This window comes from Bombyx mori, chromosome 11 (genome assembly GCF_030269925.1).
Source record: "Bombyx mori chromosome 11, ASM3026992v2".
Taxonomy (NCBI): Eukaryota; Metazoa; Arthropoda; class Insecta; order Lepidoptera; family Bombycidae; genus Bombyx; species Bombyx mori.
The window spans coordinates 5311012-5327711 of NC_085117.1; the positions used below are offsets into that span (position 1 = coordinate 5311012).

At 41.7% G+C, this 16700-nt stretch overlaps 1 protein-coding gene across 2 annotated transcripts; it reads left to right on the plus strand.

Moving 5' to 3' along the window:
* Positions 1-2772: 2772 nt before the first annotated feature.
* Positions 2773-15508, plus strand: Ser2 (sericin 2). 2 transcript variants are annotated; one of them, NM_001172816.1, is given in 13 exon segments: positions 2773-2817; positions 4403-4430; positions 4623-5081; positions 5847-6044; positions 6861-7046; positions 8749-9096; positions 9696-9887; positions 9973-10161; positions 10479-13007; positions 13228-13413; positions 13807-14115; positions 14336-14521; positions 14911-15508. In NM_001172816.1, coding segments are annotated over 13 exon segments (5232 nt in total). In that variant the 5' UTR covers positions 2773-2784; the 3' UTR covers positions 15300-15508.
* Positions 15509-16700: the final 1192 nt, after the last annotated feature.

The following is a 16700-nucleotide window of genomic DNA, read 5'->3' on the forward strand; positions in this document are numbered from 1 at the left end:
GATAAAGCGGCACGACACGAGAACCCTCTCATCGTGGCCGCCGGTAACTACATTCCCGATCCTGCGGAAAGAATGGAAAGCAGTCGACGTCGCCCAAAACACGTCATTTCCGGTCCTCCCGATCCACTAACGGTGCTTTTAGGTACTTCAAGTTACCAAAAATTAATTTTCGCAAAAGGCGCTTTCTTCTTTTATTGGCCATTTGTTTTGGAAAAGGTTTTAAATAACGCGTTCGCAATGAGAGCTTATACCGAGAAGAAGTTAGCCAGATTAATAAATTCCAATCTAATGCAATCCAATCCATTGCAATGTATTCTAATTCAAAAGGTAAATATTGCAGTGCCCATTCGAGTCACATATATTGAATACACCTACGAATAAATAATAAGACTATTTATTCGTAGGAATACACACACACACATTGAATACACGTCACATGCGTACATGGAAAGAGGCCAAGCGGAGATCACTGATCATCCTCCTCGGTCTCAGCTCTCGCCACGATGGGGTCGGCAAGCCGAGAATGAGTTATGTCCTCACCGCTGATGTCGGCGTCTGGTCCCTTCGTCCAGGACTACTGTCGGCAGTTTCTGAGTACATCCTTGTTCACGGAGCATGCTAGACAATTCAAACAGACATGAAGCCACCTGTCGACAGCCACAAAACAAACAAGTTCAAGAAGTCTCTTAAAATTATCATAATTAATATCTATATTATTTACACAAATGCTTCACCTGTGGCTGTCGCATCAGCCGAAATTGGTTAATTAACATTTTTTAATACTTTGGAAGGATATAATAATTATTTTTTTTTGCTATGAAAAATAATAACTTGTACTTACTCCGATAAGTCTTTTTATTTTTTATTGCTTAGATGGGTGGACGAGCTCACAGACTACCTGGTGCTGAGTGGTTACCGGAGCCCATAGACACAACGTAAATGCGCCACCCACCTTGAGATATAAGTTCTAAGGTCTAAGTGTAGTTACAACGGCTGCCCCACCTTTCAAACCGAAACGCATTACTGCTTAATGGTAGAAATGGGCAGTTTGTAAAGAGATGATCAAAGCTGTAGGCTGATTTTTATCTAGTTTCAGTATTATTAAGCATTGAGTAAATTAATAAAGTTACGGACTAAGTTTCATCGAAGAACATTCTAGTTTTTTTCCTACCTATTCTGATAGCCTCCGGAGGCTATTTCAGCTTCTCCTTGGTGTGTAGGTGATCTCACGGGGCTCAAACCGGGAGTGTTGCTAACATTGGCCCTAGCAAGAGCAGTACTTCGCAGAATCTACCACGATCGGAAACGCGACCCACTGAGAAGATCCGGCGAGAAACTCAGTGAGCTGTGTCTATGGGTTAATTTACTCGTCGAGCCCTGTTTACTGTTTAGGGCGACGTCGACTGTTACCATTCGGTCTACAGGATCGAGTGTGCATTCTTGTATCATCGTTCTATTATCACGAGTCATTTTGCGTTTTTTCGGATCCCCTGGAAGTCGTCGTGGCCTAAGAGATAAGAAGTCCGGTGCATTCGTGTTGAGCGATGCACCTGTGTTCGAATCCTAGGCGGGTACCAATTTTTCTAATGAATTACGTACCCAACAAATGTTCACGATTGCCTTCCACGGTGAAGGAATAACATCGTGCAATAAAAGTGAAACCCGCAAAATCCGGTGCTTTTAAGCTTTTCAAGCACCGGTCACCATCCTCGTTGAACTCATCGATCTACAAGCGATCTAATCTATAGACCCAATCCACTAAGATCTCACCGGATCTTCTCAGTGGTTCGCATTCCAGTGGTAGATTCAATTCGCTGCTCTTGCTAGGGCTAGTGTTAGCAAATTCCTTCGGGTTAAGCCCGAGAGCTCACCTATCCGTCCGCGCTAAGCTGGAAAAGCCCCTTAAGCTGTTTTTTTTTTGTATAGCCTTTATTGCTAATACTAAACAATAACTAATAATTTTACATACAGTAACAAATTGTTTTAACTTAAATCTAATACATCGGATTTCCCGGTTCAGTGATCAGCGTGTCCTGTGACACATAGGCCTCTTCCAGCTGCTTTCATTTTTCTCTATTGGTAGCTTTTCTTGACCAGATTGTCTCTCCAATCATCTTGATATCGTCTGTCCATCTTCTAGCTTGCCTGGCTCTTTTCCTTTAAACCAGGGGTCGTGAATTCAATCCTCACAGGAAGCCGGGATTAGGTGGGAGAATATAGTTCCGATGTTTTGAATGCTTTATATTTTCTGTGGTCGAAAATGATACTAGAGCTACGCGTCGACAATTGAATATTATGCTAACTACCCTCTATTTATTAAAAGACTTTTACGATTCATTTCGCACAGAACCAATCGACTGGGTTTAGAGGTTTAGCAGTTTGTTGAATGAACTCGTTTTCATCTTCACGATTAGAGGATCCCAGGTGTTAGGTAAAGGATATTCTAGATTGCAGGAGATTTTTCATAAATAATCACGCGATGGAGCGGTAATCAGCCAACATAGTCGATCGGCATCATTATTGGAGACCAAACAACACTTCAGTTATCCAAGCGCGTCTTAAGTCGCATTCGGATAATCTTGAATAGCCTGGAAGTGAATTTTTAAAAAGTTTGTCTCGAACAAACATCAATTACTTTGTAATTGAACCGAAAAAAGAGGATAAACATTATTAGCATTCGTTGTAATGAAATATAATGTTGACACAGTTTGACCGACGTGCACTGTCTTTTGTGGCACCGGCTATATAAAGGTGGTCTGTCCGTTCTGAGCCACACGAGTCATCATGAAGATCCCATACGTCTTGCTGTTCCTTGTGGTGAGTTGCTTTCGTTTTTGATATGCTGGTTCCTCAGGAGTCTGTACTAATGCTTCTGTTTTTATTGTATAAATGTGAGCACTTCACGGCCTACGTAACCAGCTGGTTACAATCACCGTCCACGCCGAAAAAATGAGGCCTGTATCTAAATTGTAACATAATTTTTGCACATTTGATTCTCATCCCACGATTTTATTTATCTTTCATTCATTTTTACTGGTGGTAGGACGTCTTGTGAGTCCGCACGTGCACCACCTCACCTATTTCAGCCGTGAAGCAGTAATGCGCTTCGGTTTGAAGGGTGGGGCAGCCGTTGTACTTTATAAACGGAGACCTTAGAACTCATGTCCCGAGATGGGTGGCAGCATTTACGTTGCAGATGTCTATGGGCTCCGGTAACCACTTAACATTTTTTTTTTTTCTTTTTTTTTTTTTTTTATCACGCTACGTTAATTGGTCCCGTGATAAGTTCGTAAAGAACTTGTGTTACAGGTACCAGATAACGGATATAAATGTAAGATTTTTATTATACATATACATATATTTAATAGACATCCATAACCCTGGAAAAGACATTTATATTTATCATACAAATATCTTCCCTTGGCGGGATTCGAACCCGCGACCCCCTTGTATAGTGACCATGTCACTTACCACTACACCAGACGGCCGTTTAACATTAGGTGTGCCGTGAGTTCATCCACCCATCTAAGCAATAAAGAAAAACCCAAAATTTATAATTTGGCGTAATTACTGGTGGTAGGACGTGTTTTGAGCCCGCATGGGCAGGTACCACCACTCTGCCTATTTAGTAGCAGTAATGCATTTCGGTTTGGTGGCAGTCGTTGTACTGTAAAACCTTAGAGCTCATTTCACAAGATGGGCGGCTTTTTCGTTGTTGATGTTTTTGAGCTCATGTGATGGAGCTCATAACACCAAATGAGCCGTGAACTGGTCCACCCTACTTATCAAAGAAAAAAGGCGATATTCCTTAAGTGGTTACCGGAGCCCATAGACATCTACAACGTAAATTCCGCCACCCACCTTGAGATATGAGTTCCAAGGTCTCAGTAAAATTACAACGGCTGTCCCACTATTCGCCAATCTCCTTTTTAATTATGTCACAAGAAGTCAACTGCCATACTAATAAATGAAAAATTATTATTTTTCATTAAAAAATGATTTACTCTAATTAGCTAGTTTGTTCTACGAAATTCCAATCAAGGAAATTGTGTTGAAATGCTCGGAGACCTTTATAATATCCTCACTCATGACAAGACCCTTTCTAAATAGACCATTCTCTTCAACCCCTTCAATCCCTGTCCACCAAATGCTGAGTGTAGGTCTCTTCAAATGTACCCCATTCTCTTCGGTCTCTTGCTTTTCGCATTCAATTCCTTCCAACCACTTTGACCAGGTCATCGGCCCTCCTCGTTGGCTGTCTGCCCAGGCTACGACATCTCCACATCAGTATTTTTGTGCCCCACTGATTATCAGGGGCGTTAACATGGCCGTCAAATAAGCCATTTTAGCATATGGACCCTGGATTCGAGCAGTGTATGATTTATTTATATTTCGTTTCCAGGGCGTGGCTGTGGTCAACGCATTGCCCAGTAAGTAATTATATCGTGTTAAAGTTACTTTATTATTATAATAATACTGTCTTGTTTAAATCGTCCGCGCGGAGTCGGCTAGTAGCTTGGAAGTGCACAGTTGAATGATAATAATTTTTTAACTAGTTTAAAATAAAGTGAAACTCAAAGATTCGATGCCCAATAAATTTAATACTGTTAAAACATTTGCAGATCCACTTTTCGGGGGCTTAGTTAAATCGCTTAGCAAAAAAAAACAAATTTTTGAGGACAAATTTGAAAATCTCAAAGAGAATGTGGGTGAAAAATTTGAAAATCTCAAAGAAAACGTGGGTGAAAAAGTTGAAAATCTCAAAGAGAATGTTGGTGAAAAATTAGAAAATATCAAAGAGAAGGCTGGAGAAAAATTTGAAAATCTCAAAGACAATGTTGGAGAAAAATTTGAAAATCTCAAAGACAATGTTGGAGACAAATTAGAAGCAGCTAAAGAAAAAGCTGGAGAAATCAAAAAGAAACTAGTGGATGTCGGCGAAGATCTGAAAGACGAGCTCACGGAAGACAAAAAAATAAAGATATCCATCTCGAAAGACGAAGGATTGACTTTAGAAAAAGAAGGATACAAGTCTGATTACGATCGTAATGAATATGAAGAACGCGGATCTGAACACCAGGGTGGGTAGTACTTCTTTAGTGACTAAACAATAAACTAATTCGACCGTGGGAGATAATTATTAGAATAAGATTTTAGCGGAAACGCAAGGTGCGAAGTTGCGTGAATCGTTTGTGGTTGAAAACGGTGGCTCGTATTATCGCATCCCCCGGATCCCCTTTCGGTAGCAAACTAACCCGTATCCACTGCTCACTGTGTTCCTCGCGGGATCTTCTCAGTGGATTGCAACTTCGATCCGGTAGTAGAAGCACTGGTCTTGCTAAAGCTAGTGTTGGCAAATTCTCTCAAGTTGAGTCCGTGAGCTCACCTACCCGTCCAGGCTTGGTCGGAATAACCCCTTAGACTACCAGCGAATAGGTAGGGAAATGCAAAAAATGGTAATAATTATAATTACATTTTAATCTTGCCTTTATTATTTACATTTAATATTTATTACCCGTTTCGAATACCATGTATGTAGAGACTTTAATCTAATTTAGTACAGTATTTTTTTATACGAACCCGCACGATTTTTTGCCCGATATTCAAATGTAGACAACTAAGATCTTAGTCGCTTGCTAATTAAAAATAATTCTATTATTTATGTACGAGATATAAGACTATGCTATACTTAGTGTACTATAGTGATAACTGCTCAGCATCGGCAGAACCGTCTGTTGTATTTCGGAATCTAAATCTAGAAAAGGAATCAGACATTTGGCCATCATCCCGGGCCGGTGGTTCTGACTCAACCACCCAGGACTTAACTAATTTATTTTTCTCTACAGAGGATAACGACAGCGACGGCTCATACAGCAAAGGTTCCGAATACGAAAAATACGGTGAAGAGGAAAAGTATGAAGAACGTAGGACCCACGACAAGTTCTCCATTGGCAAGAACGGTATTAGTGCCGAGCGAACGAAATCAAAGAGAGGTGAAAGAAAAGAAGTCGAAGGCGAATATGAGAAAGACTACGAAAGGAAAGGTGCGAATTGTTGTTTGATCGACGATAAATTACGATTTTTTTTCCGAGAATAAAATCGGTTGACGATAGTCAGTGGAAAATTTTCCAGTCACAGAGTGTCGAATGAAAAAGAAAATCCAAACTAATGTACATCAAATTTCTGAATCCTTCGAATGACTAGTAGTCAGGTCGATATTGTGAGTCTCTGCCCGCGGTCATCAGTCAGTCCTACCTAATTTTGCCAGGAAGAGCTGCCTTCCAACTTAAGCCACGCGTCTTGAGGAAACCTTCCGGACGCTGCTGGAAACCTTTCAACTCCCCGCTCGGTGTACGAACTAAAATAATCAACTTACATATCACTTAGACGCCATGACTTCAATGAATCTTTTTCATATGTTCATTTATTCTTATATAAAAAAATGGTAATGTGTATACATATATGGTAATAATATATGTGAGCAATTTTTACCGACTTCAAAAAAAAGATGGTTCTCAACTCGACTGTTTTTTTATGTGTGTGAGTCAGAATTTTTTTCTACTTGAAGCGATTTCGATGATTATTTTATGATGATGACAGTGAGATAATTATCCTTAACAATGCACGATTCAATGTTTCATTGTTCACGTTAATTTTATTCTAATTTCATTTTGTTGGGAGTCCTATCTTGTTTTTTGTTATCCTTTAATTTTTGAATTAGAATTTTTAATATTACAATTTGCGGATCCTTATACTTAGTACTGTTCCCGATCGTACGACACGAGCTGTTTCATAAAGCAGCCTTCCTAGGCCCAACATTCAGATAAGAGTCGAAGTAATCATCATAAATCCATTTCTAGAGAACAACGGCGGATCCTCCGAATATTCAGAGAGAGAAAGAGAGAGTTTGGAAAAATCAAAAGAAAGGTACGGCGAGCAGTCGTCTAAGTCCTTCTCGTTGGGTAAATCCGGCTTGAAGAAGCAGGATAATTCAAAATCGTATTCCGACAAGGAAGAGTCGAAACTGGAAAAGGAAAAGAAATATGGTGAGCTTATAATACCCCCGAATCGAACTTTTGTGGAGACAATTCAAAACCGTTTTTAAGCGTTTGGACAGGTCGACAGGAATGGTTCGCGAAGTTTTATTTTAAAACTGACCATGACTCGAACAGGTGATAGGCAGTTCGTGTTTTGTCATATGGCAATGTCAAATGGCAGTATTCATTTCAAAACCAAAAGTTGTCTCGTAGTCAATTGATCGCATTGCACGACCCAATATGTGTGAGAACCCTTGGGCTAATTGGTACTCATTTTGAGTCAAAAGTTTTCTATTTTATTCTTTTATTAATCTTGTAGTCAGGCGCGTGTAAACCACATGATGGTTGTTTTATTGCTTAGATGGGTGGACGAGTTCATAGCCCATCCGGTGTTAAGTGCGGTGGTACCTAAACGGAGAGTACTCAGCGGTAGGCAGTGGCTTGACTCTACCCCTACCATTGCTAACCTCCATGATCCGGTAACCACTAATTGGTGGTTGGACCTCTAGTGAGTTCGCACGGGTAGGTCCACCCTGCCTATTTCTGCCGTGAAGCAGTAATGCGTTTCGGTTTGAAAGGTGGGGTTGCCGTTGTAACTATACTGAGACCTTAGAACTTATATCTCCAGGTATGTGGCGCATTTACGTTGTAGATGTCCATGGGCTCGAGTAACCACTTAACACCAGGTGGGCTGTGAGCTCGTCCATCCATCTAAGCAATAAATATTAAAAAAAGCCTCGTTCAAAGAAGGACATGTCATAACGCTCGGGTAAAACCGTAGAGGGGGAGCTCATTCCAAAACCGCATGGTTCGTAGCAGAAAAGATCTCTGGAAACGCACTGTGGACGAATGCAGTGTGTTTCTAGGTAGTATGCATGAGCTCTACTCCAATAGCGGACGGGGTGCGAAGGTAAAAACGAGATGATATCCTCTCAAACAAACCCTCAGAGCATAATAAAAATAATAACAGATTCTCAAAATCCTGAAATTTGGAAAGAAATCTAACAACAGTATTTTCTTTGAGTTTCATGAGGCATAGACATAAAGCTACTTTTACGGTTTAATGTCATGTTTGGAATGATATCTTCTCAAAAAATCCCTCAGAGCGCTCCCCATGTAACATACACTACAAACAGAGCGAGAATCGAGACCTAAATTCAATTCACCACACTCGGAGACACAAGAGTTCTCCACTTCAGACAAAAGTTTTGATTGTCTCCTGCACCACGCTCCAAGATAGACTCTGATGGCACATATATCGCGCATTCCCCGTGCTGTCATCCGCATAGCAACGCATGCCATCAATAGATAATAGGATGAAAAGCGTGGGCGAGAGCACCCAGCCTTGTGGAACGCCAGCGTTAATGGTCATGGCATCGAAGCAGTAGCCATGTACGACGACTGTGATGGTCCGTCCACCTAAAATGGTAGCGATCCCCTTCCGAGTCCCTCGAGGAATTCATAAATTGGTAACTTCGACAGTACCAGACCCTGTCGGAGGCCTTCGCGATATCAAGCGGACTTGCTCTCCAAGGCTTGAGCTCACCTGTAGCGAGCGAGTGTCACTTCGACAGAATTAGCGAATATCTAAATAACTTTCTATATCTTTTGTATAGAAATCTTTTACATATCTTTTATATATGCTGCAGAGCTTTCGATTCGAATCTTAATATTACATATATTTAAAAGGTAACTAAACTTCTTAATACAGAAAAGAAAACAAAAATCAACAATGAAAGGCAGTTAGATGAAGATGAGAACGAAAGGAGAACTGTTGTAGGCCGAGATGAGCAAAGGCAAGATGACCAAAGCCGAGACGACCAAAGCCGAGATGACCAAAGCCAAGATGAGGAAACTGGCAGCGACGATAGTGACAAAAATAGAGGAAAGGATACTGACGATAAATATTCCGAGACAGGAACCAATAAATCATCAGAAACGAAGACAGGCAAGCGTGATGGCTCGAAGAGCGGCGTCACAGTCGAAAGGGAAAAATCCGAATCCAACAAGAAAAGTCGTGAATTTGAAAATAAAGAAGCTGAATCTTCGACCTATAGGGGTGAGTACTACATAATTAAATTAAATTGGACACGAGGGAGGAGAGAGAGAGGGAATACACTTTATTGCACATCAAAACACAGTTAGCCTTAAAAAACAGTTGACAACCAGACACTTTTTTTATTGTCTAGATGTGTGGACGAGCTCACAGCCCACCTGGTGTTAAGTGGTTACTAGAGCCCATAGACATCCACAACGTAAATGCGCCACCCACCTTGAGATGTAAGTTCTAAGGTCTCAAGTATAGTTACAACGGCTGCCCTACCCTTCAAACCGACACGCAATACTGCTTCACGGCAGAAATAGGCAGGGTGGTGGTACCCACCGGCGCGGACTCACAAGAGGTCCTACCACCAGTTAAAACCGTCTGGTTCGTGTACCGTTCGTGTGTCTTTTAGGAAGGCATTGAATATACTGACTGCTGCTAGTCACGTCCACCCTGTTCCATTTCTTTTTTTTTTCATACCACCTGTCGAGTATCAGTCATTGTAGACGGCATGTCCTGACAAAGAGGTTTCACGCCACGTCACGTATTCTTCACGTATATTCTTGTCACCGAAGCTCTTTACTACTCGATTGACTTATCATCTACATCAACAGATAAGAATCGGTCAGTGAACAGTGGCTCGGAACGCAAGAGTTCCGGTAAAGACGAGGAGTACAGTGAACAGAACTCCAGTAATAAATCCTTTAACGACGGCGATGCATCGGCTGACTACCAAACCAAATCTAAGAAGGTTGAAAAGAATTCTGCCAGAGATAAAAAGGAAAAGGAAAAAACTGACACAAGAAGTATAATTTTAGATAGAATTTTGTATTAAATTTCTGAAAGCAGTTATTTATTGCAAGGATTTATGGATTATTATTAATATTTTAGATTCTGACGGAACGTACAAAACTTCTGAGCGCGAAAAAGAACAATCTTCTAGAGTGAATCAAAGTAAGGGCAGCAACTCTCGGGATTCCTCGGAGTCAGACAAATCTGGCCGAAAAGTGAATAAAGAAACAGAAACGTACTCTGACAAAGACGCGCAGACTTCAGAAAGTGAACGTACTCAAAGTAAAGGTGAGTGTACAATGAACTACGTACTACAAATGAAACATGTGAATTCACAGTGAATTGTGTAGCTGCGGAAGTGATACTCTCGTTCGCAGGCACTCACAGACTGCGACAGAAGTCTGTATCTAGTGTACGAAAGAGAGAATCTCTTTTTGATTATAAATTTATTTTACCCTTTTCACTTAGGTTACGTAAGTGGTATCTTTACACATATCGAGATACCTAGTTGCTAGAACAACGAAAATCTTTCTTTGGTTGGGAATTTCGTTTAAGAATTAGAAAAAATAGAAATTGGTTTGAAAAAAAAAAAATTTTATTCACAGAAAAAAAAAATACAGCGCCCAAGAATAAGGGCAAAAAGGGAACCTCTACAGAAACAGATGGAGTCACTAAGAATGCTAGTAAGCAGAAGGAGAAGGTGCCTAAAGATGGAAGTAAAAGCTCCACGAATGATAGCGAAGGCAAACAAAAAAACAAAGACCAATCAAAGGGACAGAAAAATAATCAAGACGGACAAGACTCTTCGACGAACGAAAATTCCAAAAAGACAGATGATAATGTTGCAAAGAAAGAAGAACCCAATAATCAAAAGAGAGAACAAAAAGGAAAGACAAGATGTGGCTCTAGGAAAACTGAGAGTTCCAAAGCGAAAGAAGATAGAAGCAAGAAAAGCACTACCGATAAGGACCAGCGCGACGACAAAAAAGATTCCTCCAGCAAAAACATAGACAAGCCTAAAGATGGGTCATCATCGGATAAAGACTCAGAGAAGGCTAAGCCTAACGACAGATCACCATCGCATAAAGACACAGAGAAGGTAAAGCCTAACGACAGATCACCATCGCATAAAGACACAGAGAAGGTAAAGCCTAACGACAGATCACCATCGGATAAAGACACAGAGAAGGCTAAGCCTAACGACAGATCACCATCGCATAAAGACACAGAGAAGGTAAAGCCTAACGACAGATCACCAACGCATAAAGACACAGAGAAGGTAAAACCTAACGACAGATCACCATCGCATAAAGACACAGAGAAGGCTAAGCCTAACGACAGATCACCATCGGATAAAGACACAGAGAAGGCTAAGCCTAACGACAGATCACCATCGCATAAAGACACAGAGAAGGTAAAGCCTAACGACAGATCACCATCGTATAAAGACACTGAGAAGGCTAAGCCTAACGACAGATCACCATCGGATAAAGACACAGAGAAGGCTAAGCCTAACGACAGATCACCATCGCATAAAGACACAGAGAAGGCTAAGCATAACGACAGATCACCATCGGATAAAGACACAGAGAAGGCTAAGCCTAACGACAGATCACCATCGCATAAAGACACAGAGAAGGCTAAGCCTAACGACAGATCACCATCGCATAAAGACACAGAGAAGGTAAAACCTAACGACAGATCACCATCGCATAAAGACACAGAGAAGGCTAAGCCTAACGACAGATCACCATCGGATAAAGACACAGAGAAGGCTAAGCCTAACGACAGATCACCATCGTATAAAGACACTGAGAAGGCTAAGCCTAACGACAGATCACCATCGGATAAAGACACAGAGAAGGCTAAGCCTAACGACAGATCACCATCGCATAAAGACACAGAGAAGGCTAAGCATAACGACAGATCACCATCGGATAAAGACACAGAGAAGGCTAAGCCTAACGACAGATCACCATCGCATAAAGACACAGAGAAGGCTAAGCCTAACGACAGATCACCATCGCATAAAGACACAGAGAAGGTAAAACCTAACGACAGATCACCATCGCATAAAGACACAGAGAAGGCTAAGCCTAACGACAGATCACCATCGGATAAAGACACAGAGAAGGCTAAGCCTAACGACAGATCACCATCGCATAAAGACACAGAGAAGGTAAAGCCTAACGACAGATCACAATCGTATAAAGACACAGAGAAGGCTAAGCCTAACGACAGATCACCATCGGATAAAGACACAGAGAAAGCTAAGCCTAACGGCAGATCACCATCGGATAAAGACACAGAGAAGGCTAAGCCTAACGACAGATCACCATCGCATAAAGACACAGAGAAGGTAAAGCCTAACGACAGATCACCATCGCATAAAGACACAGAGAAGGCTAAGCCTAACGACAGATCACCATCGGATAGAGACACAGAGAAGGCTAAGCCTAACGACAGATCACCATCGGATAAAGACACAGAGAAAGCTAAGCCTAACGGCAGATCACCATCGGATAAAGACACAGAGAAGGTAAAGCCTAACGACAGATCACCATCGCATAAAGACACAGAGAAGGCTAAGCCTAACGACAGATCACCATCGGATAAAGACACAGAGAAGGCTAAGCCTAACGACAGATCACCATCGGATAAAGACACAGAGAAGGCTAAGCCTAACGACAGATCACCATCGGATAAAGACACAGAGAAGGCTAAGCCTAACGACAGATCACCATCGGATAAAGACACAGAGAAAGCTAAGCCTAACGGCAGATCACCATCGGATAAAGACACAGAGAAGGTAAAGCCTAACGACAGATCACCATCGCATAAATACACAGAGAAGGCTAAGCCTAACGACAGATCACCATCGGATAAAGACACAGAGAAGGCTAAGCCTAACGACAGATCACCATCGGATAAAGACACAGAGAAGGCTAAGCCTAACGACAGATCACCATCGGATAAAGACACAGATAAGACATTCGACAAAAACATAGACAATAAAAGGCCCAAGGACGGTTCATCATCGGATAAGAACGTAGAGCAGGAAAGGGAGAACTACAAATCCGAATCTAGCCGAAATGAATTTGAAAACCAAAAATCTGCACATTCGAGATATGAGGGTGGGTACTTTTGTTTAAGTAGCACATGCAGACGCAACTACGAAATGAGGTGGAAGTTTGTGTGCATTATAAGAAACTTCCATTTGCGCTCTATATGAGAGTCGAGCTCACCCAGTGTTAAGTGGCCATCAGTCCAATCTATTTAGGGTAGACGACGCTACACCACAAAGATTGTACAAGGTCTTCTTTCGGGGATTAATTTAATTTAATTTTTTGATAGATAACGGTGGTTTGAAAGAAAAAAGCTCGCAATCTAAGAATTACGGAAGAGACGAGAAGTACAGTGAAGAGAAGGAGAGGAGTTCCACTGGGAAGTTTGGATCGAATGACTCCCGAGCACGTTCTACAAAAGCCGAAGAGGAACATGTCAGGAAGTCACAAGAAGAAACACATTCAGAGCAACGAGGTACCCTTCGAGAAATTCTTTGTTTCTAATTTTATTGCGATCCTAATCCTGAGTCCGCACGGGTAACACCGCCCTGCCTATTTCTGCCGTGAAGCAATAACGCGCTTCGATTTGAAGGGCAGGTCAGCCGTTTTACTGTACAAACTGGGACCTTAGAACTCATGTTCCGAGATGGGTGGCGGCATTTACGTTATAAATGTCAATGGGCTCCGGTAACTATTTAACACCGGTGGGAGGTGAGCTCGTCCACCCATAGAAGCAATAAAAAAGAAGATATATTGGTTTGTTGATATTCGAGAACCCGACACAGTCGTAATTAGTCCGCACTGTGCCCTTACACAGTAGTGTCGCACCCAAAAACATTTTTAATCGACCACTGCTCTGTCTTTACAGAAAAAACAAGATCTGACGGAGTGACTAAATACAACGATGGTGATGAGCATTTCGATTCAGACGATACAGAGAAGACTAAGCCTAATGGCAGATCACCATCGCATAAAGACACAGAGAAGGCTAAGCCTAACGACAGATCATCCTCGGATAAAGACACAGAGAAGACATTTGACAAAAACATAGACAATAAAAGGCCCAAGGACGGTTCATCATCGGATAAGAACGTAGAGCAGGAAAGGGAGAACTACAAATCCGAATCTAGCCGAAATGAATTTGAAAACCAAAAATCTGCACATTCGAGATATGAGGGTGGGTACTTTTGTTTAAGTAGCACATGCAGACGCAACTACGAAATGAGGTGGAAGTTTGTGTGCATTATAAGAAACTTCCATTTGCGCTCTATATGAGAGTCGAGCTCACCCAGTGTTAAGTGGCCATCAGTCCAATCTATTTAGGGTAGACGACGCTACACCACAAAGATTGTACAAGGTCTTCTTTCGGGGATTAATTTAATTTAATTTTTTGATAGATAACGGTGGTTTGAAAGAAAAAAGCTCGCAATCTAAGAATTACGGAAGAGACGAGAAGTACAGTGAAGAGAAGGAGAGGAGTTCCACTGGGAAGTCTGGATCGAATGACTCCCGAGCACGTTCTACAAAAGCCGAAGAGGAACATGTCAGGAAGTCACAAGAAGAAACACATTCAGAGCAACGAGGTACCCTTCGAGAAATTCTTTGTTTCTAATTTTATTGCGATCCTAGTCCTGAGTGCGCACGGGTACCACCGCCCTGCCTATTTCTGCCGTGAAGCAATAACGCGCTTCGATTTGAAGGGCAGGTCAGCCGTTTTATTGTACAAACTGGGACCTTAGAACTCATGTTCCGAGATGGGTGGCGGCATTTATGTTATAAATGTCAATGGGCTCCGGTAACTATTTAACACCGGTGGGAGGTGAGCTCGTCCACCCATAGAAGCAATAAAAAAGAAGATATATTGGTTTGTTGATATTCGAGAACCCGACACAGTCGTAATTAGTCCGCACTGTGCCCTTACACAGTAACGCACCGAAAAATATTTTAATCGACCACTGCTCTGTCTTTACAGGAAGAACAAGATCTGACGGAGCAACTACGTCCAACGATAATGATAAGCAATACGATTCAGACGACAAGAACAACAGTAGCACCAAACATAAGAAAACGGTCATGAGATCTGAGCAATCAGATTCGTCTCAAAATGAAAATTCTACCTCCGAATCCAAAAAGTTCGCAAAAACTGATGGCTCCAACAAATATGAAGCGGAATCAAGTTCGCATAAACAACAAGAAGCGCGCAAACAGAGCAATAGAGTAGTAGAGAAGAGCACTGATGGGGACAATGAGGAATCCTACAGGAGCGAAAGCAGCAGCAGCAGCAGCAGCAGTTCTAGTAGTAGTCGAAGCAGTTCCTCAAGCACCTACACCGGCTCCCATGATGATAGCTCCGAGGAATGACGAATGGGAACATCAACTTTAACAAACCTTGCATTACCTTATGGCTTTGTGTAGTTTTAAGTTTGTGAATGCATTTAAAAATTGTGATGGCCGTTCCTCGTTTGGTTGACTCATTTTTAACAGTTTGTAGCTAGTTAAAATAAGTCGCCGCGTGTATCATTGGCTATCACACAAAAAATATAACTTTTTAAATAAAAACCTAAGCATACATTTGTATTGTTTCACTCACGGATATTTACTATCCATGAGCACTGCGCATCGGCAATTTATGACGTATAAATATTCAGCTTGCTTTTAAAGCTTATTGTTTAATGTCACTTTAGAATTGGGTCGTTTAGTTTTGTTTGGAAATAGTTGGGATTCATAATTCCTCAGGTGACAGAAGCAAGCCGTATCGCCACGCATTCCGAAAACCTCGTTTGAAGAAAAATATGTTATAGTTCTCGGGAACACCGTGGAGGGAACCGCCCGATTAGCCTCCTTAAGTCTCTAGGCAAACTGTTCGAGCTTCTACTCTACAAAGGCTTCAGAGAATTCGTCTCATCCAAGGGCATTACGTGCAAACTAACCTAAACATCAGCCCGCTGAGTTTCTTGCCGGATCTTCTCAGCGGGTCGCGATTCCGATCCGGTAGTAGATTCATTCGCGATGTAGCTGCCCTTGAGTTGTTTGTTAGGTCTCCTTTGGAAACGCTCGGGCAGCTGCTAGCAAATCCCACCCCTCCTTGCTGAGCCTCTGCTCGCCCACCTGTTCTGGTGAAACTGGAGAGGCCTACGGGCTACCAGCAATACCACAAACAAAAAAAAACATTTTGGATTTCGCGCAAATCACTCATGCGTACAACAGGTGCACCGCGTTCGACAAAGTTTGGCACAATGGTTTGACTTACAAACTTTTGCGGACCTCTTTTGAGTCCGCACGGGTGGGTACCACCATCCCGCCTATTTCTGCTATGAAGCAGTAATGCGTTTCTTTTTGAAGGGTGAGGCAGCCGTTGTAACTATACTGAGAACTTAGAACGTATATCTCAAGATAGGTGATGGCATTTACGATATGATGTATATGGGCTCCGGTAACTACTTAACACCAGGTGGGCCAGGTGGTGGGTGGTGAGTTCGTCCTCGAATGTATTAAGTACGAATATCAGATACGAAGCAGAGCACAAAGAGAACCACGAATCTATGAAACGATGTATAATGCTTCCTATCTCATTTTCTCCCACGTTAAATCTTATAAATTTATATGTCTGTCTCTTTTTACTGTCGCTTTTTCGTTTCATCGATTTTCGAATCACAACGATGCTAAAGAAGTTTTCACCTTAAAAAACGTGTCAATTATAGATTAAATTATATTTAAAGACGAGCATTAACCTAATAATAACTAAATAAAGTAATATTATTA